Source organism: Oratosquilla oratoria, chromosome 4, assembly GCF_046742065.1.
Source record: "Oratosquilla oratoria isolate Oo_2021 chromosome 4, ASM4674206v1, whole genome shotgun sequence".
NCBI lineage: Eukaryota > Metazoa > Arthropoda > Malacostraca > Stomatopoda > Squillidae > Oratosquilla > Oratosquilla oratoria.
Genome location: NC_134780.1, coordinates 76019869 through 76042749, shown reverse-complemented (window position 1 = coordinate 76042749; position 22881 = coordinate 76019869). Strand labels below are relative to the sequence as shown.

Below are 22881 nucleotides of genomic sequence, written 5' to 3'. Positions count from 1 at the left end.
AAATCTATTCACTTCCTCCAGCCTCTCTCCTCTTAGACTTACTTCCACCTCACTGCCATCCCTTGTACATCTCATCACCTTGGTTTTACCTTCAACTTACTCCTATTGCATACCTTCCCAAATGCCATTACTAACTTCCTTAATCCCTCCTCTGACCCTGCCACAAGCAGAGTAGTCACCAAACAACAACTGGCTCACCTTCCACTTTTCTCCATTTTCTTTAACCATCTCCTTTCCCAAACCCATTACCCTTGCATTTACCCTCCACACCATCCCATTCATGTACACATTGCACAGCCATGGCAACATGACACATCCCTGATGCAGTCCTACCTTTACCTCAAACCACTCACTCTCTCCATTTCTATTTCTAACACAGGCTCTACTACTCTCATAAAAAATCTTGACTGCCCTTAACAGCTTTCCCCTAATCTCATATATCTGCAAAACCTCCCACAGTGCCTTCCTGTCTATCCTATCATAAGCCTTTTCTAAATCTATCAAGGTCCATAAAACACCATTACCTCTTCCTAAAGATTTCTCAGACATCTGCCTTATCACAAAAACCTGATCCATGCAACCCCTACCTTTCCTAAATCTACACCATTCCTCACCAATTATTCCCTCTGTTTCTCTCCTAATCCTCTCAATTAAAACCCTCCCATGAGCATTCCCAACTACACTCAACATAATAATTCCTCTGAAACTACTACACTCACATTTGTCCCCTTTTCCCTTGTAAAGCAGAACTATACAGGCACTCCTCCAGTCCTCTGGCACTCTACCCTCCCTTAGACACATATTAAACAACCTCACATCCCTGTCCACTATTACTGTACCTCTGTAACTACATTTAAATTATGGATTCATACTGGTATAATTCTGTACATATCAAAGGCCCTTTCCCTTTTTTGAGGAAAAAGGGGACTTCAAATAACATATCCACATCATCAATTAATATCAATCTATATACCAATAGGCTTTCCCCTTATGAGTATAAGGAAAGTGGCCAGCCAAGGCATACCCCACTCATCCCACTCCTATCCATCCTATGTTTATCAGTCAATATACATACATATACCAAAGGCTTTTTCCCCCTTATAAGGGAGGTAGCCAAAAAACAAAGGCATAAAAACCACTCCCACCCATTCCATCCCTATTATACTCCCCTCCCCTCCACCCTCTTTCCTCCTTTCTATCTTGGCACCTCCTGGATGACAGGTCATCCCTGCATCTTGTCCACTGCCCTGGGTCAGAAGCAGTGTCACAAGACAGTCAATATAAAAAGACTATTTCCCCCTTATAAAGAGGGATTTGGGGTGGCTGAATCACTACATCCACATTAAAACCCATTTAAACACTCCCTCCCACCTCAGTACCTCAGGGACAAAAATTCACCCTGACCCCTGTCACACTGATTTGGTCATAGGCAATGCAGCAATGCACAGCTCTCTCATAGCAAAACCCAACATACAGAGCTGATCTATCTCAACCAAGGTTAAAAGTATAATTTGGTACTCACCAACGATGACTTCCCAGTTTTTGCCAGACTTTGTGATTTCATATGCTGTTCTCATCTCAGAGAAGGTGCATCCACCCACAATGAAAACAATGAGTCTTGGCATGTTCTTCACTGCTGTGGCACTTTTGTCCTTGTGCCAGTTGTATCGGACACTGCAATGGCAAAGTAAGGTTGTTAATTCAAAATTATTTTTCAAATTATTTTCATATTTTCATAGCTATCCATCACATCAAGAGCCTCCTTTTAAACTCTTCCATAGGATGATGACTACTTAGGCACCATGAGGCGCGAGTGGGTATGTGAGGATGCCGACATTGACGTCTTGATTATATCTATTGTGTAGCTGTAGCTGAGTGCCCCCCCATATTCTATGAACTGGCTTGATCATGGTTTTTTTTGTGGTTATTAATGTTTTGAGTGAAAGAGAATGAGTAATACAGATGTAACTTTATATTTTATAATGCGAGTATTGTGATGCATCACTGAATCATTGTTCATCAGACAGAGAATTTGACTTATATTGAAGAGATTCAGGGAGGTAGCCAATCAAGGTATGTACCCACCGCCAACCCATCCCACTCCCGTCTGTCACCCTTCTGTTTCCCTTTTGTCTTAGTTTCTTATGCATGAAGAGTCATCCTCGTCTCCTGCCTGTGTCAATAGCAATGCAACAATACATCCACAACATGGCCTCACCACTTCACTTAAATGGTGACCCTCCCTTATCATCTTCCCATGCTTCTCACTGAGAAGACCAGGAGAAATCTAGGTGCATGCCACACATAATCAGAGTGCTACTCCACAGATTACCTTGAGGGTGTTATACAAAACATACTGGGCACATGCCAACATACAACTTTACAGAAAGAAGCATGTTCATTACCTGGAGGGTGCAGGCTTGTGTAAAGCAGCTGATCTGCCTGCCAGGAAGGGGAAGTGCTTCTCCTCGAGTTTGTTGTCAATGCAGTCTTCCATGATGTCCTTGGCCACTGGTGTCCATCGTGACATCTGATATGTCTGTTCTGTGATGCGCTCTTTGCGAGGAACTTGGTAAATCTTCTTTTTCTGTCCTCCCTGGAGGAGAATGGATAGTAATTGGTTGGATGGCTTTTGCTATTTGAAAACGCAACATTAAAGTCCATACTATTATGTAACAGTTTCTGATTCCAGATTTCATGATCATAATAAATGATGCCTTGGCAACATGACTGTCAGGAAATGAAGCAGTGAGGGTATACTGCTTCATATTATTACAAAAAGTCAAATTGTATTCCTGAGAATTGTATAAAACTGGGAAGGGGATAACAAAATAAGAAATAAACAAGTGAATAGGTTTGTAAAAAAATATATATTAGGTGCTGAATGGGAACGGTCTTCCACAGACATCTGAATATTACCATTTTATGTTACATGAAAATTTCCTTAACATAAAAACAAAATAACAAGTTACCAACCTCAACAATTACATTAGCTCCAAGTTGGTTCATGTTATTGATTGTTGCCTTCTCTGAGGCAGGAATGTGACCATGATCCAAGAGTTTCCTCAGATTTTCATCTGGAATACCATTCTTTGCAAGGATGTACAGAAGAATAACCCGTAGTTTGTCTCTGTCATCGACGTTGGTGTCGAGCAGGATGGGAAGGATGTTCTTCATGTGATCTTTGATTCTTTCACCTGTTACAACAAAAGAAAATATATGAGAACTGAGACAATATCCTCCTCCTGCACTGTTGACAGTTGGAGAAAAGTGTATCAATTATAGTGATGAGCCATTTCATGATGGGTGTATTCGGAATGAACTAGCATTTCTGCTGGAAAATAAAATAAAATAAAAGAGAGAGAGAGAGAGAAAAAGCATATATATATATATATATACATACATACATATACCAAGGCTTTTTCCCCCTTACAAGGGAGGTAGCCAAAAAGGAAAAGGCCTAAAATCATTCCCACCCATTCTATCCCTGAATACACTCCACACCCCTCCACCCTCCCTCTTATCTTAGCACCTCCTGGATGACGGGTCATCCCTGCACCTTGTCCACTGCCCTGGGTCAGAAGCAGTGTTGCAAGACACAGCACATCCACAGCAAGGCTGCTTCATTAATGGGGTACGCGACACCTGGGGGGAGTGAATTTGGTCAAGATATAGCATTTTTCAAAACTGTGTTCAAAATGTTTGTATACCATTTAGAAATAAATCCCGACAAATAATTTTCCAGACGCGTGCAATTCAAATGTCTTGGGTGGGTTTTAAATGGACGGAGTTAAAGGCGCAACCCACACTAGAGGGAGGCGTGCCACTTAGGACCTTCAGGTGCATCGAATAACGTTGAAATTCGATTGAATTTACGCTCGCCCAATGCTTCAACGGCCAGTATGAGGGTGGAGGGGAAGGGAGGAAGGTGGAGGGATAGCTCTTGCCAACTTTGAGCTCAGCTGGATGTCAGTTACCTACTAGCTTTGAAAGAAAAAGTATGCATGTCTTATGAGCTCTCCTGGCAATATATTACCTTAGCTAGTACATATTACTCATTAGTACAGTCATCATGGGTAGCAAAAAGAACATCTACAATGACAAAAAAACAACAACAGTTAACGATGGCAAACAGTCAAAGACGACTAGCCTAGACCTCACCACCTCTCACTCCACCACTGCCCTCACTTCCACCTCTCTCAACATATGTAGCCAGGTTCTACACCATGAAGTACTTTATTCATCTCGAATACAGCAAGAAAATTAGATATTAGTTATGAAATTGTACAGAGGGGAGATAAGAATGAACGTGAATTTATGATTGTGGAGAAGAGCAGTTTTTTGCCATGGATAAATTCGCTTGTTAGATGCCACTGTGGTGAGACGATGTATGTTGAAGTGATAGGAGAATGTGGAATGGTGAAGACATTTCAGGCAGAATGAAAGTTGTGCTCTGAAAAGAGCAAATGGTGTACTTCACCAGGCAGTAGAAATAAAAGTTATGAAGTACATAACAGAGTTGTGGAGGCCGGCTTACTCTGTGGGGATGTTGCAGTACAGAAAATGTGCATGGCAATGAACATGAAAATGATACATCACAAGATGTTTAGTAAACTTAGCCATCATATTATAGAGACCAGCATAAAGAAGTATGAGGAACTCTTGGAAGAAACAAGGGAACATGTACATGCAGCATTAGAAAAGGAAGACCCAACTTTAGCGGAAGTAAAAGAAGTAAGAGTTACTATCGACGGTTTGTGGAGTAAGAGAGGATTCACTTCCAAAGGCACCCACTACTGGTTAAAATAAATCTCTTTCCAATGATTTAGATACCCCGAAGACCCCCAGCAGTGAGGTTTCATATGAAGAAACTGACAAAGGTGCAAAAAAGCAAATTATATGATGGTGTCTGTGCGTTGCCACTACTGTGATATACTTATACTTTAGTTTTTCATGATTTAAAGTACTTATAATTAAAATATGTTGATGATTTTTACTGTACTTATCCATTATATAATAAGAATTAAGCCATGAAAAAATCAGTCAAATTGGTGAAACTATAAGCAAGTTACAGATATATTTATATTTCAAGTCGCCATATCTCCGTTCGATATTTTTTTTACTTTTTTTTAATCATAAAAAATCTAAAATACATCAGATTTAGATGAAACTTACAGGGAATATTACATTTAGTAACTGCTAGGGCCGGTCATTCGAATATTTTGAATAGGATGAAAGAGGAGTAATAATGGGAACAAGACCCCAATTTTTTTTATTTTTCACGATTTTTGCCGGACATTAAAATTGAAATGCCTGTATGCAAAAGTATAAAGGAAATTGTTCAATTACTCAATGACCAGCCCTAGGTGTGCCTACTGACTAATCATAGCCAAAATATAAAACAAATTGGTCCACGTATTATGATGCTGTGCACTTTTAAATGTCGCTACTGGTATATATACATGTGTACATACATCATTCTGTTTCACCTAAAATGTAGGCAACATGGATACCTATTTACCTGAGAAGTTTCAGCTCTTTACTCTAAATAGTTTAGAAAATGACCCCTGGTGCATACCCCCTTAAATCAACGACCCCCCCCCTCTCCGTCCCCCCATATATAACAGGAGAAGACGGGGAGAAATCCCTTCGGGCTGAGTCAATTTTGCTCACACATACTACCTCATCCCCCATTCCACCTCATGCATCACAACATCATCCATACACAACCATTCTCCATTCACCCCTGTCCTCTGTCCTCTCCCGTCCTTCCTCAACAGACATTCCCCTCTTCCCCAAAGCCCCCTTCACCCCATCCATCCACCTCATCCTAGGACGTCCCTTCATGTTCACTCCCTCCACATCTGCCTTCCATACCTCTTTTACTAGTCTTTCTTCACTTATTCTTTCCATGTGTCCAAACCATCCTAATACTCTTTCATCAACCCTATCTCCCAACTCCCTTTCCACCCCTGTTCTCCTCCTCACCTCCTCATTTCTCACTCTATCTAGCTTAGTAATCCCCATTATACTTCTCAGACACCTCATCTCAAACACATTCAAACTCCTTCTCTCTTCCTCTCTTATGTTCCATGTTTCTGCCCCATACAGTGCTGTTGGCACAATCACTCCTTCATACAGTCTCCTCTTAGCATCCATTCCCAGATGTCTATTCCTCATGACACTTTTTAATCCACCAAGGCATTTACTCGCTTCTCTCAATCTACATTCTACCTCCACCTTCACTCCCCCTTTTCCTGCCACATTTGCACCCAAGTATCTAAAACTATCCACTTCCTCCAGTCGCTCTCCCTTAATGCTCACTTCCAGTCTACTGCCATTTTCACCCCTTGTACATCTCATCACCTTACTTTTACCCATATTCATCTTCAGATTTCTTATATATATATATATATATATATATATATATATATATATATATGATTTGGATGATGGAGAACATAAACACAGGGGAAGGCTCGAAACCCTGTGTTTATGTTCTCCATCATCCAAATCATTTGTCTAAAATACTTATCAATATATATATATATATATATATATATATATATATATATATATATATATATATATATATATATATCCACACACACACACATAAAGAAGAGGAAAAAAATGCTTGTTATTCCTACCTTCAGCATCAGTGCCCATGGCCAAGTCCTGTTCCACCCTGCACAGCTTGTCTACATAGCCCTGGTACTTCTTCATGCAATCTTCTGCCAAATGCAAGTGAGTGGAGTACTTTGAGAGTTCTTTCTGATGTTGGGGCATCTTCTTGATCATTTGACCCAAATCACGCATATTGGCCTTGTCAGCACTCATGTTGCGCTTGCTAGCCATAAACTCTGTCAAAATGCAAGGGAAATGTAATCAAAGAACAACTTGGTGTGTAAAAAATATACTATAATATTTTCTCTAGGTGCTAAGGTGCACCTTTACAAGGTGAAAATGAAGTTATGGATGAAGGGATGGATCCTCCAGGGCACATCACCCCTAAACCACATACATACATATATCAAGGCTTTTTCCCCCTTACAAGAGAGGTAGCCAAAAAGATTCTCCATTAACCCGTCTCCTGTTCTCTCCCATCCTAAACCACGACATGAATAAAAAAATCATTCAACCTTGAAATCAAACAGCCAAAGCTTTCCATTGGAAACATTCATACATATACCAAGAGGATCTTACCCTTTACAAGGAAGGTGGGCATCCAAAGCATGTACCCCTTTCACCCATCCAAAACCCATTGGAGAAGAACCAAAAGATCCTAAACTTCACTTATGCTCTTACGACTTTCAGTCTGCATGTCAAAGATCTGTCACCAAAGATCAACAAGAAAATAAATATGCTAAAATCAGTCACAAACACTTGGTTCATATCCACAGATGAAGCCACAGAAGGGATCAATTATGGATACCTGCTATTGGTGGTCCTATAGGATGGACATCAGAACCATCTCCCTGCTGCCCATCTTCTAAACCCATCAACATGCATCTCCAACTGAAGCGGCATAGAGCTAGGAAGGTGCATCCTTATGACTGCACTACGAAACTGATTGCTGCCAAGCAACCTGGTGCTACCTCCACTCCTGACCTCTTGCCTAAGTGGCAACTTTCTAGGCTGCTCAGCATGCATGCATCCCAAAACCAAAATGCAATCGTGAAAGCAGAGAAACTGCTACAAATAATGATACATTCATACGAGCTTTACCTTTCATTTTCTTTGTGACGTTCTGTGACACAACAGCAATGTGCTGATGTCTCATTTCAGTCCACAGATCATCATTTTCATCCAACAGAACTTCCTTTTCACTCTCCCCAGCTGTGGCTTCGTATTTGTAAACATCATTTTCAATATCCAGCAAATCATATGCCATTGCCTGAAAGCAAAAACAGTCAACTGTAATACTTTGCCCTACTGAAAATATTTCAACTCTAAAACTTAAATTTAACCCAAGTAAATGTACGGCTATGCAGATAGGTAAAAACAACAATACGTATGATTGCAAGTTATTTGGAAATTCATCAACAAATCATCTGAGTAGTCTATTTCTGCCTCAGAGAAAGCAAACAAGATTCTAGGTCTGGTTGCGTGATCTTTTGATTTTAGAAGATCATTTGTCATCAACAAGCTATATAAATTTAAGTTTTTCTACATTTGGAATATGTGGAGAGGGTGGTAGACAGAGCATTAATGGACTATATAGTGGTAACCAGGAGTACAGTAGGAAGAGTTAAAGATGTATATATTCTAAGAGGAGAGAGTGGGGGAATATCATGTAATTTTTTGGTGGAAGGTAAGTTGAGAGTGGAGGATAGACGGAAAAAGAGGAAAAGGACAAGGTAGGGAGGTGCTTGGAATGAACTGCTTAAATGAGAAAGAAAAGGAGAAGGACTACAAGAAGCTGAGAGAGGAGTGGGAGGGAGTGAAGGATAGAGTAGAACTAGGAGTGGAGGAGGAATGGGGATGGTTCAAGGAGGGAGTCACAAGATGTGTAAAGATGGTGTGTGGAACAAGGAGGATGGGAGGAAATAGAAAGAAGGTTAGCGAGTGGTGGGATGAGGAAGCAAAAGTTATGGAAGAGAAGAAGTGAGCTTTCACAGATTGGTTACAAAATAAGATGAGGGAATCATATGAGAGGTACAAAGAAAAGAGAAGAGAAGTGAAGTACAAAATAAAGGAGGCAAAGAGGAAAGCAGATGTGAAATGGGGTAAGAGTATGACAGAAAATTTTGAAAGTAATAAAAAGATGTTTTGGAAAGAAATTAAGAGAAGAGGAGGCGAATCAAGTAGAGAAGAAAAGGTAAAAGGTGCAGATGGAGAGATGATAATGGAAGAGAAGGCAGTAAGAGGAAGATGGGCAGAGTATATTAGGGAGTTGCTAAATGTGAAGGAGGATAGAAAGGGAAAGGTAGTTGCAGTGGGAAGCGCTAAGAAAATGACCATGATGAGTAAGGAAAATGGAGGAGAAATAAGGAAAGATGAAGTGAAGGCAGTTGTTAAGATGATGAGAGCAGGTAAAGCACCTGGCTTGGATGGATGTCATGCAGAATGTCTGAAAAAAGGAGGTACAGTGATGGTGGACTGGCTGGTGATGTTATTTAATGTTTGCTGGAGAGAGGGTAGAGTGCCAGAGGACTAGAGTGCCTGTATAGTTCCACTTTACAAGGGAAAATGGGACAAGTGTGAGTGTAGTAGTTTCAGAGGGATCAGTTTGTAAAGTGTAGTTGGGAAGGCTTATGGGAGGATCTTGATTGAGAGGATTGAGAGGAATAGAGGAAGTAATTGGTGAGGAGCAGTGTGGGCTTAGGACAGGTAGGGGTTGCGTAGATCAAATTTTTGTGGTAAGACAGATATGTGAGAAAGCTATAGGAAAAGGTAAGGATGTTTTTTGCACTTTTATGGATCTGGAAAAGGCTTATGACAGGGTAGACAGGAAGGCACTGTGGAAGGTATTGCAGATATATGGGATACGAGGAAAGCTGTTAAGAGCAGTCAAGAGTTTTTATGAGATTAGTAGTGTGTGTGTTAGGATTAGAAATGGAAAGAGTGAGTGGTTTGAGGTAAAGTTGGGACTTTATCAGGGATGTGTTATGTCGCCCTGGCTGTTCAATCTATACATGGATGGGGTGGTGAGAGGTAAATGCAAGGGTAGTGGGTCAGGGATTGGAGATGGTTAAAGAAAATGGAGAAAAGTGGGAGATAAGCCAGCTGTTGTTTGCTGATGATACCGTGCTTTTAGCAGGATCAGAGGAGGGATTGAAGAAGTTAGTGACAGAGTTTGGAAAGGTGTGCAAAAGAAGGAAGTTGAAGATAAATGTGGGTAAAAGTAAGGTGATGAGATGTACAAGGGGTGAAAGTGGCAGCAGACTGAAAGTGAGTATTAAGGGAGAGAGAGGAAATGGATAGTTTTAGATACTTGGGTGCGAATGTGGTGGGAAAGGGAGGAGTGGGGGGTGGAGGTAGAATGTAGATTGAGAGAAACGAGTAAATGCCTTGGAGGATTAAAAAGTGTAATGAGAAATAGACATTAGGGAATGGATGCTAAGAGGATATTGTATGAAGGAGTGATTGTGCTGACAGCACTGTACGGGGTAGAAACATGGAACATAAGAGAGGAAGAGGAGTTTGAATGTGAGATGAGGTGCCTGAGGAGTATGATAGGTGTTACTAGGATGGATAGAGTGAGAAATGAGGAGGTGAGGAGGAGAACGGGGTGGAAAGGGAGTTGGGAGATAGGGTTGATGAAAGAGTATTGGGATGGTTTGGACACATGGAAAGAATGAGTGAAGAAAGACTAGTAAAAGAGGTGTGAAAGGCAGAGGTGAAAGGAGTGAACATGTGGGGTCGACCTAGGATGAGATGGATGGTTGGGGTAAAAGGGGTATTGGGAAACAGGGTAAAGTCTACTGAGGAAGGACGGGAGAGGACAGAAGATAGGGGTGAATGGAGAATGGTTGTGTATGGATGATGCTGTGATGCATAAGGGGGAGTGGGTGGGGGATGGGGGGGGGTGAGGGAGTACATGTGAGAAATTAATTGACACAGCCCAATGGGATTTCTCTTCTCTTTTTCAGCATGAGGGGATAGAGGGGGGGGGGGGGTGCCAATTTAATGAAGCAGCCTTGCTGTAGATGTGCTGCGTCCTGCGACACTGCTTCTGATCCAGGGCAGTGGACAAGATGCAGGGATGATCTGCCATCCAGGAGGTGCCAAGATAAGAGGGAGGGAAGAGGGTAGAGGGGAGTGGAATATGTAGGGGACAGAATGGGTGGGAGTGATTTTTATGCTTTTGTTTTTTGGCTACCTCCTGTGTAAGGGGGAAAAAGCCTTTGGTATATGTATCAACATTGAGGGTGAAAGAGAGTGAGTATTACAGCAGTAACTTTATATTTTATAATGCATATATTGTGATGCATCATCAAATCATCATACATCAAGCAGTGCCCTCTTAACTTGGATGATGTCCGATCAGGGTTAATGGAGTCCATCTTACCAAGGGTAGACTGTATATATTTACATTATTGTTTTGTTTCACATCCTTAATCTTATCTAAATTTCCTGTTGTAACTTAAAACTCATCTTACACAAGCTGCCCAAATAATTTACTCAGGAAGTGGCATTAAAAGAACTTGCATAGCTCAGATAATTATATCCCAAAAACTATACTTAATAAGACCTTATGTCATCAAAGGCTATGGCCGTGCTCATGAGAAATAAAAAAACTTGTCAATTCAAGCAACGTTTTCCTTTTCTGACCAACATTCACTGAAATTCAGCCCACCTGGAAAGTTAACTCGTGAAGAAGTGGAGTTACACAGTCAACACCTCTGTCCAGGATGATGAGCTGTGATCGAGCCTTTTCAGGTCCTTCACCCATTGTGGGCTCGTCTGCCTTGTATGCGTCCAGCTTCTGTTGCACGAGCTGTGCCAATTCTACATTTCGATCACATTCACTCCGATACCTGTATAATTCAAAGATGGAACAAAGGTCAAGATAACAATATAGAAAAATTACTTGACAGTTGAGGTGATAAAAGATGCAAAAAGAAAGAAATGAAAAGAAAAAGAAAAGAAAAAAAATTACCTCACAGCTGGATACTCCCCAAGGGTAGCACACAGAGTTGCAATCTGTTCAGACATCCGTTCCAAAGTAGATGCACGACTTTGGGCTCGTGCTGGGTTGTAATAAATCTGGAATGCCTCTGGGAAGTCAAGGGAGAAAATCTGGAAAGAAGAAGAAAGACCTGGTTTGATAAAACACCTTCACCACAATTCAGATCATATTCATTTCATTCTGGCTGTTGTCTTATTTGGTGCAACTTCTTATGAATATGAAAAAATACAAAGTACTGGAAATGGGCAGTGGAGGCAGAAGACCATCCTTAAACTATTCCTTGGGAAGTGAACCCATTACAAAAGCAAAAGATTTGGGAGTGTTGATAAAAGACAACCTGTCATACGTACATATACCAAAGGCTTTTTCCCCCTACACAGGGGGTAGCCAAAAAGAAAAAGGCATAGAAACCACTCCCACCCATTCCATTTCCTATATATTCCACTCCCCTCCACCCTCCCTCTTATCTTGGCACCTCCATTGATATAGTGAAACGCCACTTTGATCCTCTGCAGTAGTCCATATGTCTCTCCCACAGTCTTGCTAATATATTTGTCAGGTGACAGGTTGTTGATAAAAGCCAACCTGTCACCTGACAGAAGATCAAAGTGGCATTTCACTATATCAACGAAGAGATGATGAAAAAACTCGTTGAAACCCTAATCTGTCCAAGGATATAAGCAAGGTCGACAGAACATGAAGGGCAGCAACCAAACGGGTCCCTAGCCTGGCAGATAAACCATATGAAGAAAGACTCAAAGCACTGGGTCTGCCAACTTTGAAAGATTGAAGAGAAAGAGGTGATATGATTACAGCATTCAGGTCGTTAATGGAGATAGATTGCAGTGACAGAAGAGATCTCCTGATTAAAGATGGGTGGGTTTTAAGAGGTCATTAGATCAAATTAAGAAAGACCACATGTCTAAAAGATGTGAAGAAATACAGTTTTCCATATAGATGTATAAATATCTGGAATAGCTTAGGAAGTGATATAGCCCAAGCTCAAACAAGCCACGAGTTCAAATCTAAATATGAGAACTGGAAATCAAGGATATATATTAAGTTTGAACTGTACATGAATTTGAGGCTTGGTAGGATAAATAATTAGAGAATAATAGGTAGGATCAAATGAGCATTGCTCTTTTTCCTGTGTACTACAATTAGGTAAATACATGGAGAAACAGATTGTGGAGTCAAACTTATGAGAAAATAGAGGTGATACACCTTGGTGATAAGGGGATGTGTGAGGAGGGTAGTTGTGGTTAGATAAATCAAAGATACTAATGATGGCTGCTTACACATAATGGTCCAGCAGGCCACACATCAAGGAGGATCATTTCAATGCCACCTGTCTACAAACTCGAACATCTTCCTCCCCACCACCTTGAGGGGTCATACCAATGAACAACACTTAGTCTATCAATTGGACCAAAGGTCTCTATCATACACATCTTCCATAACTTCTTTGCCAATTTTTCATACAAAGAAGACAATCTGTCAATGCTATAATTTACACTAGTGACAAACAGACCCATGTTTATACAGCACAGGCAGCAGAGTAACAATTAAATTTGAATATATTTAAGGTAGGGGTTGGAGAATGCTGTCAAAATGCCATAGCCCTGTGAGTTTTCCAGGAAGAGAAACAAGAATGAATGAAGTGTGTGTGAGAGGTGAAAAAAAAGGGACATACAAATATAGTGTAGGTGGAGTGGAGGACATAAAAAGAGAGAGAAAAATATGGGATATGATTAGACTGTTCACTGCTGCTAACCAGCACTTCTATACCAATGAAGGTCACAAGGAACCTGGGACAGGAGTCCAAAGGAAGATGATCAGAAATAGGACAAAATGGGATGGAAAGAACAAAGAAGAGCTTGGAAACTAGGCAGGCCGATGTGACATGGACCTACAAATGTTTAAAAAATGGTAAACACAAAAGACATCAGAAAAGAAAGTGTCGCAACCTCGGGCTGCTGTCACTGTAACAATTACCTGACTCTCATACGGCAGGAAAGCAATGTTGACCTCCTTCAGGGTTTTTATGTACTTGGCTACGGGCTGCTTGCACAGCTCATTGAACTGCTCATTGGGACATGCTGTATGTAATGAGACATCATTAGGATGTTAATTTGTAAAAAACACAGAATATTTCTTATAATGTCAAAGTAGATAAAGCAAATGTGGACTGAAAAGAAAAAAGTACTCCTATTGTAGCCTATATAAAAATTCTATGAATAAATTTCTCATAACTGTCCAATAAATATAGAAAACGCAATGAATTTTTTTTTTTCAATGTGATATATGAATGACATCTTTATATACTGTACAGCCAAAATCCTATATTATGGTACCCTAATCTACTTAAATGCACTTAGTATATAATAACAATGGACATTCAAACAAGTTTACTCTGTAAGGTATTTTTTTAAGTACATAACTCCACTCACTTTCTGTGAAGTACACATGTGCAGCCTTGTACATAGCTCGACTGGAGACCATGAAGTCTTGTTCCAACCCGATAATAGAGGTCTTGGAAGGCTGGATCATGTAGATAGCTTCAAGTGCTGGCAAGGGTTCTCTTCGCTTGTTGATGTCTTCCACAACTTGAGAAAAATGAAAAACATTTGGGTCACAACTTTCCAACAGTTTGAAAAGATTATTCAACTGGCCATATGAGTAAATGGTTTCAAATAAAAAACAACAACAACAACAACAACAACAACAACTATGATTTAATGCCAACATATGCCTTGGTGGCAAACATGAGTTCTCGGACTTTGTATGTCTGTATAAGCAGACTTATTTTCTTTGTTTTAATGATACATCATACATCACTTGGCTCTAAATGGGCAGTCTGCCCATGCAATGGGTTTGGTATAAAAGTGAGATGAATAGACGATTAAACAAATATATATAAAAAAACAATAGTTTGCCTGTTAAACAGATATCCAAATAGGATAACAGTCTGCCTATACAACAACAGCTTAAGCAGACACAACTATTCTAGGTTACCTAATAAGATCTCTCTCCAGATACAAACAATACAATTAATCGCAGAATCATGGGAATGCAGAAGCCTCTTCTTGCCTGCCTCCCCACCGGTTCCACGTTACAAACAAATCACTCCTACAAGTTATGTACTTACTCGTAATTCCTTCAGCAGATATTTCATGCATTTTGAGGCATGTTGAGACCATGCGCATGGAAAGCTGATCCACCACAAGCACCCTCCAATCTGTACTGGTCCCTTTTTTCTTGGACCGAATGACTTCATTCATAATCTCTGTAAATAGAAGAAAAAGAAAGAATGTTAATATCGTACTATTATTGACCTACGATAAACAAGAATGAGATCAGGAAGTACAAAACTGCCATTTCGTGTTCGAAGGAGAAAATGAAGGAGAGAGGGATAGGGAGAAAGAAGACTAAGAGTAAAATGAGAAAGAAATGAGAAGTGGAGAAAAAAAAAGTAAATAAATAAATAACTATATAAATAAAAACGAAATAGGAAGGGAGTATAGGGGTGACTATAGAAATATCCACTCGGAAATGGTTCATTTTGAATGAAGTCAACCACCATGTTCTTGGATCAAAGTTTGGTCACCAAGAACTCGTCAAACTCCCTTTGTTCAGTGTTAAGCTACCCCCTTATTTTTTTCTTCTACATCCTTGTGTTATCCATTATTTCCTGAATCCGAGCTCATCATGGGGCCAATGTCACCCAGCGTGAGCCACCATGTGTGTGTATATATGTGTATGTATGTATGTGTATATATGTGTGTAGATGTGTATGTATGCATCATACTAACATGTTACAAAAATTAATAATAAAAAAAAATCCTTAAAGGGAGAGCAACTCCCCATAAGCTTTGCTTCTCGCTCTCCCTTTTCAACTACTAATTTTGTAAAAAAGAAAAAAATTGTATATATGTATGTCTAAATTGTATTTTATATTGTTGAATAAACCTTAACTAACTAACTAACTAAACATGCACACCGCCGAGATGAAGACGCTGGGGCCAAACTTGAAGAGAGAGGAGAGCGAGACATCGACAAGAGGAGCGAGGAGAACCACACACACATGGCGCGCGTCGAGATTGAATTAGGAAGGTCGAGGAGGGAGGAGGAGCAGGGGGAGGGAAAGGGAGAGAGGGAGGGAAGAAAAGGAACGGAAAGGAAGGGAGAGATGGAAGATATTGAGGCGAAAGGAAGGAAAGGGAGGGGGAAGGTGGGGAGAAAAAGATGCGAAAGGAAAGGAAGGGAAGTGAGGGAAGGAAAGGGGAAGGGAAGGGAGGGAGGGGAAAAAGGAAAGGAAGGAAAGAAGGAAGGAACGAAGGAAGGAAATGGAGGGAAAAGGGAAGGAAAAAGGAGGGGGGAAGGAAAAAGGAGGGGGAAGGGAAAAAGGAGGGGGGGAAGGGAAAAGAGAGGGAAATGAGAGAGGGAAGTGAGAGAGGGAGTGAGGAAACGAGAGAAGGAAGGAAGGAAGGAGGGAAGGAGGGAAGGAGGAAAGAGAAAGGGAGGGAGGGAGGGTGATAACGCAAGCAGGCGGGTGTGCGGGCGGAGGGGGCCGCCCGACGCCCACACTGGATCGGATCAATTGGACTCCATGTTGCCAGTGTCGCTTGTGGGCGTGAGGCGCTCTCAGGCCGCATCTCCGGTATCCGGTACCCGGTACCCGGTACCTGAGTTCCCAAATGGTGTTACACTAACCGAATTTTGGTGCCAATAAGCGGGAGATTAAGGTTACACACACACACACACACACACACACACACACATACACCTCGTGGCGCAGTGGTTAGAGTTACGGGCTGCCATTACGGAGGTTTCGGGTTCGAATCCCGCCCAAGGGTGAATAATTTCAGTATCGCTGCGCTGCGAGGTGTTACTCCAACTCTCATTGGCGGGGAGTTGGGTGTGTGTGTGTACGGTCACAATATTACCCATAGATCGGTCATATATGGGCTCTGAGGTCTCTTCCGGAAGGGAAATAACTGTCGATCACGAGTCCAACACGTGATCCAAGACCGAGGTGAACTACAAACACACATCTATATTCATCTTATCAATCACAATAACTTGATTGCTAATTGGTAAAGTCATTGTCCATTTGTGATGTGCGGGCTAGATTCGCATCCTCAGCTCGACAACGTTTCAGTTTCCGAATATGCTTCCATCAAGCTACATACTCCTGTTAGTATCGATCGTGTTTACAAGGAATTATATTAGAAAATTTATTGTGGTTGATCAGATGAAAATCTGTACACTGGTCAGTATCTGTTAAAAACACACACGCGCGCGCGCGAACACACACACACACACGCGCGAACAAACACACACACACATAAGAACATAAGAATGAAGGAGACTGCAAGAGACCATAAGGCCTACACTAGGCAGCTCCGTATATGCATATGTATATATATATATATGTATATGCATATGTATATGTACATTATATGTATATGTATATGTATATATATATATATATATATATGTATATGTATATGTATATATATATATATATATATATATATTACATACACACACACACACACATACATAAAGGACTATTTACTCGCGTCTGTGACTAAATGCGGTGAAACAGAAGCCACGAATAACGCAAGGGATCATCCACAACCGTGAACGATGGATGGGGCAATGCTGCTGCTGCTGCTGCTGCACACAAACTCGACGGCGTTCCCTGTTCTCGCCGCTGCCCCGAATCTAAGCACCAATTGTTCGCCGTTTGGCTCCCGAGTACAAACAATGCCACGACGGAACAAGACTCCTTTAGTGTGATTCACCAACATGCTCTTGGACCACGTGTTGGACTCGTGATCGACAGTTATTAACCTCCCGGATGAGAGCTCAGAGCTTGTATATGACCGATCTATGGGTAATACTGTGACCTTACACGCACACACACACACACACACAACTCCCCGCCCACGAGAGTTGGAATAACGACCCGCAGCGCAGCGATACTGAAATTATTTCAGCCCTGGGCGGGATTCGAATCCGGACCGCCGTAGTGGCAGGCGAGAACTCTAACCACTGCGCCACGAGGTTATGTGTGTGTGTGTGTGTGTGTGTGTGAGAGAGAGATAGATAGATAGAGAGAGAGAGAGAGAGAGGTGAGAGAGGTTGCTGTATTACAGAGAAAAAAATGGCGTTTCCAATTAATATGTATGAATGCTCACGCAAGCATCTTCACTCCTAACGATTTCCAATACTACACTACAGGACTTGGAATCCTCTTATCCCTTTTCTGTGTTTTAATTTGTGGGCGTCAACCCACTTTCTACAGCGAGGTTCTGAAACTATCTTACAACATTCTTCTCATCTGCGAACAACTTCGCTCTTCTTTAGATATTTATTTATTTTTGGAAAGGTGAGATCCAACCACGCTGCACCAACTCTCGACTTCAAGTCTGTGTCATTCTTTATTTTATTCTCTTTGAGTCGAACATCTTTGGTGGGTCAGTGACGCTCCCTACGGAAGCCCTAAAGATTTGAAATTAATCTTTACTCGGAAGAATATCATCCTTCGTTTTTACTAACCACCATTTTTTTTCTTTCTCCATTTCCTCGAGAGCGATATCATTTCTCATAATAGAAGCATTAATTATCACTAAGGAAATACAAATCTAGTCTTCTTCTCATGGCGGCCAGCTAAAAGATTTATTCATTTATCTGAAGAAATCGTTCCGTCTTCCGCCACACACTCTTCATGTTTGTGGCCATGTTTGTGTATTCTCCCAGTGGTGCGCTGGCTATAATTATGCGTTAACTGTACCTGAGGCAGCTTGGCTATAACCACCTTCGTGTGGCAATGAACGAGGAAGAGTCCAGCTTAAGTCGTCTTCGTAAAACCTAAACGCCCCCAAGGGGCACCTTCTCCTCCTGCAGCCCGTCTCCTACAGAAGAATCCACCCACGATCCCAGGGGCGTCATCGACTTTGCTCCTGCTGGGGGGGCGGCAGGGACTGAAGAAGTTGGAGAACATTGAAAAGTGCCAAGTCCAATATCGGCGGGGTCCATTGTCCCGTAAACTGATAACAACGACTGCATGTGTGATGTTGGTGTCAGAAAAAATAAAATCCTTCTTCCACCCTCTCTATCTTTTCTCCTCTCCCCCTTCCATTCGCTCTGTGTTTTCCCCTGATTGTGTTTACTCAACTGTGATATACAGGAGTAGATCTACACTCGATGGGTACAGTCTATATATATATTTTTTCTTTTCACATGACCCATCTCCTTGTCTAGGCTACTCTCCAGATCGATGCACCTCCAAGGAGGTCTAAATCCTCGATGTCCTTCAAGCACCTTGTGGTCTCTTGCAGCCAAGACTCCAGTTCCTCTTCCGCCGCAGACCTCACAGTTATGCAACCGACTGCAGACATGGAGCGTTTGCTTCCTGGCGACAAGACCCCGCCCCCTTCTCAGAGCGTCTGCCATTTGGACCCCCACCCCCAACTTCCCCAACGTGTCTGCCGTTCGGAACCCCTTCACCCTCAGCGCGTCTGCCGCTTCGAGAGAAAGAGGTCCCCATCCCGGAAGACACGCGTTGTCTACCGTCTCCAGGAGACCTAACCCCTCTCGCTCTTCTTCCTCTTGCGCCTCGCCTCCCCGATGGTGAACCAAACTCGATACACTCTTCTGATACCGCCAGGGGGGGGGAGGGATTTTATTCAGCTGAGAGGAACCGAGTGCGAGTAGGGGGGGATAGGCACCCGAGGCTAACCCTTTCCAGGAGTGAGGAATCGGTCTGAGGGCGACCGACACCCGGGAAGTCCTCTACTCAACGGGGTCACCTCCCCCTCCTCCTCCTCCTCCGCTTTGAGACGCAAAAGCGAAGCAGGGCCACGACCACCTCTCCCTTCCCTCCTCCCCCTCCTCTCACGCCCATCTGGTCCAACGCCGCGCCCGCCCCTGCGTCGCTCTCCCCGTTGACGAACAGACGTACAGTATGAACCGCCCACAGTCACGTTTGCACCGGGGCCCTCGACGGACATCCGGCTTCTTCTTCCGATCGGGGTCTTGGATATATATATATATATATATATATATATATATATATATATATATATATATATATATATATATATATATATATATATATATATATATATAATATATATATATATATATATATATATATATATATATATATATATATATATATATATATATATATATATATTTAGATCACGAACCCTGAGCTCGGTCGTTCTTTGTCGCCCTCCTGTAAGTTCTCCTTCCCAAACCTCCCACGTCCATTCTTCGCGTCCCCCCCTCCCCCTTCTCTACTCTTCCTCCTCCTCTTGCTCCCTTCGAGATTAAACTTCCTCCTCCTGTCCCCATCCTTCCAATTTTCCTCAGTCTCCTCCTCCTCCTATATCTGATACCCCTGCTACTACTACTACTACTACTAAGACTACTGCTGTTCCTCTTCCTTATACTACTACTACTACCAGTACTCCTACTTCTACAACTAGTACTCCTACTACAATTCCTACTTCTATTAGTACTATTATTTTTCTATTATCATAATATAACGACCTCCAACCTCGTGGACCTATATGGTAAAAGCAGTCAGGATCTGTCTTCCACAAATACAGTTCATTGGCCCCTCTCTCACCAATGACTGTGGTTAACTACCCTTTTATATTCTGTACTATTTCACTTTAATGAAGCTTGATACAGAAGTTCATTTATTTTACTTTCTACTACAGTCTGCTCGAAATCGAGGTTTTGTATATCTGCTGCTTTAGTGGGCGGGGATCTGATACTTCTCCGGCATAGGAGAGCTGATCTTCGAGAGTGAAAATGATAGTCTACATCTTATCCACGCTACAATACTGGTTTTTGGTTGTTGTTTCTTTTCTGCCATCACCCCTGCCAGACGAGCGTAGAATGCCTTTGCCCTTGGACCCATCCCACCTGAAGTCGTGAAGGTTATCGGAGTGAACGAGCCCTGGTCCACATTATGTAAACGATCCTCGTACATCCTGATTTTCTCGTTCTCATTTAGGGAGTGGGACGCCTCAATGGTTAGGTTATTGTAACAGGGGGCCATAGGGTCAAATATTCGCATGGTCAAAGAAGGCCAGTTGTCTCTGTGTCCAGAAACCTCTTGCGCTGACGTCCACTCGTGCTTCATCTGATGTGTTGGACGTGCGGTGCCTGAAGTTCTCCCCTCCTAGCGACAGTAGTGATGGTTTGGTCACATCCTTGCATACCTCCCGAAACATTTGGGCAGTGAGATCCCTTATCTCGTCATGTCTCATGCAGATGAATTCACCTTGCTTGTACATCATCGCATAGTTTGGATCAAACCGTATACCACATGAACATCTATTTGCCACCTTTCCAATGGCCATCCATACCTTAGGGCAATGACATCCATTAATTTTCTTTTGTTTAGGTTAAATCCCTTTGCCCTGATTGGTAGTGCTGTCAGCCAAGTGGACGTCCCATCTTCCACTACTACTACTACTTCTACTACTACTACTACTACTACTACTACTACTACTACTTTTTTTTTTTTTTAGTTTTATAATACGACCTCCATCCTATTGGAACTGTGTGGTGGAAGCAGCAGGGTCTGTCTTCCACAGACACAGTTGATACTACTACTACTACTACTACTACTGCCACTACGCCTACTTCTGCTAATGCTCTCACTCCTGCTACTACTATTCTTCTTCTGCTGGAGAGACCGAAGAAGGGGAGCGAGGGCTCCTCTCCAGCAAGACGCCACCATTCCTTCTGGGTGATTCGGGGGGAGGGGAGGGGGGGGTGCGGCCGCCTTGGCAGCGGGCCAACGATCGGCCAGCCAAGACTTGTCTTCTGGATTTCAAGAACCGAGGGGGCGTCGGGAATGGGGCTGCGGGGGGAGGGGGGGGAGGGGAGGGGGGAAGGGGGCTGGACTCTGAGAGGACATGCTCCTGAAGGGATGGAGGGGGGGGGGAGGTTGGACCTTATGGGGGGTGGAAATGAGGTCAAGAAGGTGGGGTGTGGGGTTTGAGGAGTGGCTATGGAAATGGGGTGAGGGTGAGATTGGACCTTCAGGGGTCTCAGAATGGTGGTGAGGGGACGTGGGAAGGACTGAGCAGAGGTGGTGGTGGTGGAGGTGGGGGGTGTTTTGAACCCAAGGATCTGTGGAGTGATGTGGGGGGGAGGGGGGAGTGGGGATTGGGGTGCGTCTGCCCTAAGGAAGATGGGGGAGGGATTGTTATGACTTGAGTGTTGGGAAATGGATTGGGCGAAAAGTGGAGAATGAGGAAGGGAAGTGTGGGATGGGGAGGAGGATGGTAGATGAAGAGAGCGTGAGGAGGAGGAGGAGGAGGAGGAGGTCGGGAGATGGGCAGATTATTCCGGAAGGAGAGGAGAGCGTCTCCGGATGGTCCGGATCCACGTGTCCGGGAGAATGACGCACCCGTTTGGAAGACCCAAAAGGAGGAGGAGGAGGACGAGGAGGAGGAAGAGGAGGAGGGGAGGGTGTTGAGGAGGAGGCGGAGGAGGAGGAAGAGGAGGAGGGGAGGGTGTTGAGGAGGAGGAGGAGGAGGAGGAGGAGGAGGAGGGGAGGGTGTTGAGGAGGGGAGGGTGTTGAGGAGGAGGAAGGGGGTGTTGTCCTCTAAAGAGGAAGGAGATTACCGGTTAGGTTCCGGCCGACCAGGTTTGAGATCCGAAGAGCTGACTCGGTTCAGATGACGGATAAGCTCGTCAACGACCGAGTAACCGAGTTGCCGGGGGGGGGGAGGGGGGAGGGGAGGAGCTTACGACTCTTGATATTGACTAGGTTGATGACGTGTCCAGCTTCGGACGCGAGGTTGTCCTTCGGGACGGAAACGCTGATAAGCCAAAAGGACGAAGGCAACAACGCCTTTTTACGACCTTCCTTCCTTTCTATGACATGTGGTATTGTAAAAGCAACCTTAACTACTCTTGCGAAAAGGTTGGGGAAGGGGAGGGCGAAATGGTTTGCCACATTAAGGCTCTCCTCTCGTTCTCACGTGATTCAAAATATAAATAAAAAGAGATGCAAGTTTTTTTTTTCCCGTAAACCTCATTTATATACATAATCTACGTAAACACTACGCACACACACAGACGTGTACGTGTGTGTGTGTGTGTGTGTGTGTGTGTGTGTGGTTCCGAGCTAAAGCTGACGACTCCGGAGAGAGGGCCACAGCGGAGAAGGGGAGAAGGAGAGGGAGGGAGTGGAGAAAAGGGGG

At 42.9% G+C, this 22881-nt stretch overlaps 1 protein-coding gene across 1 annotated transcript in view; it reads right to left on the bottom strand.

Moving 5' to 3' along the window:
• Rop (Syntaxin-binding protein Rop) overlaps positions 1–22881 on the bottom strand; it is a 59184-nt gene that overhangs the window by 4814 nt on the left and 31489 nt on the right. The window contains exons 2-11 of the mRNA XM_076184350.1: positions 14784–14921; positions 14086–14241; positions 13631–13734; positions 11606–11745; positions 11303–11483; positions 7729–7897; positions 6651–6863; positions 2977–3197; positions 2406–2596; positions 1523–1674 (exon numbers count right to left, since the gene is read on the bottom strand). Of these exons, the coding sequence (XP_076040465.1) occupies positions 1523–1674; positions 2406–2596; positions 2977–3197; positions 6651–6863; positions 7729–7897; positions 11303–11483; positions 11606–11745; positions 13631–13734; positions 14086–14241; positions 14784–14921 (1665 nt within the window). The remainder of the gene's footprint in view (positions 1–1522; positions 1675–2405; positions 2597–2976; positions 3198–6650; positions 6864–7728; positions 7898–11302; positions 11484–11605; positions 11746–13630; positions 13735–14085; positions 14242–14783; positions 14922–22881) is intronic.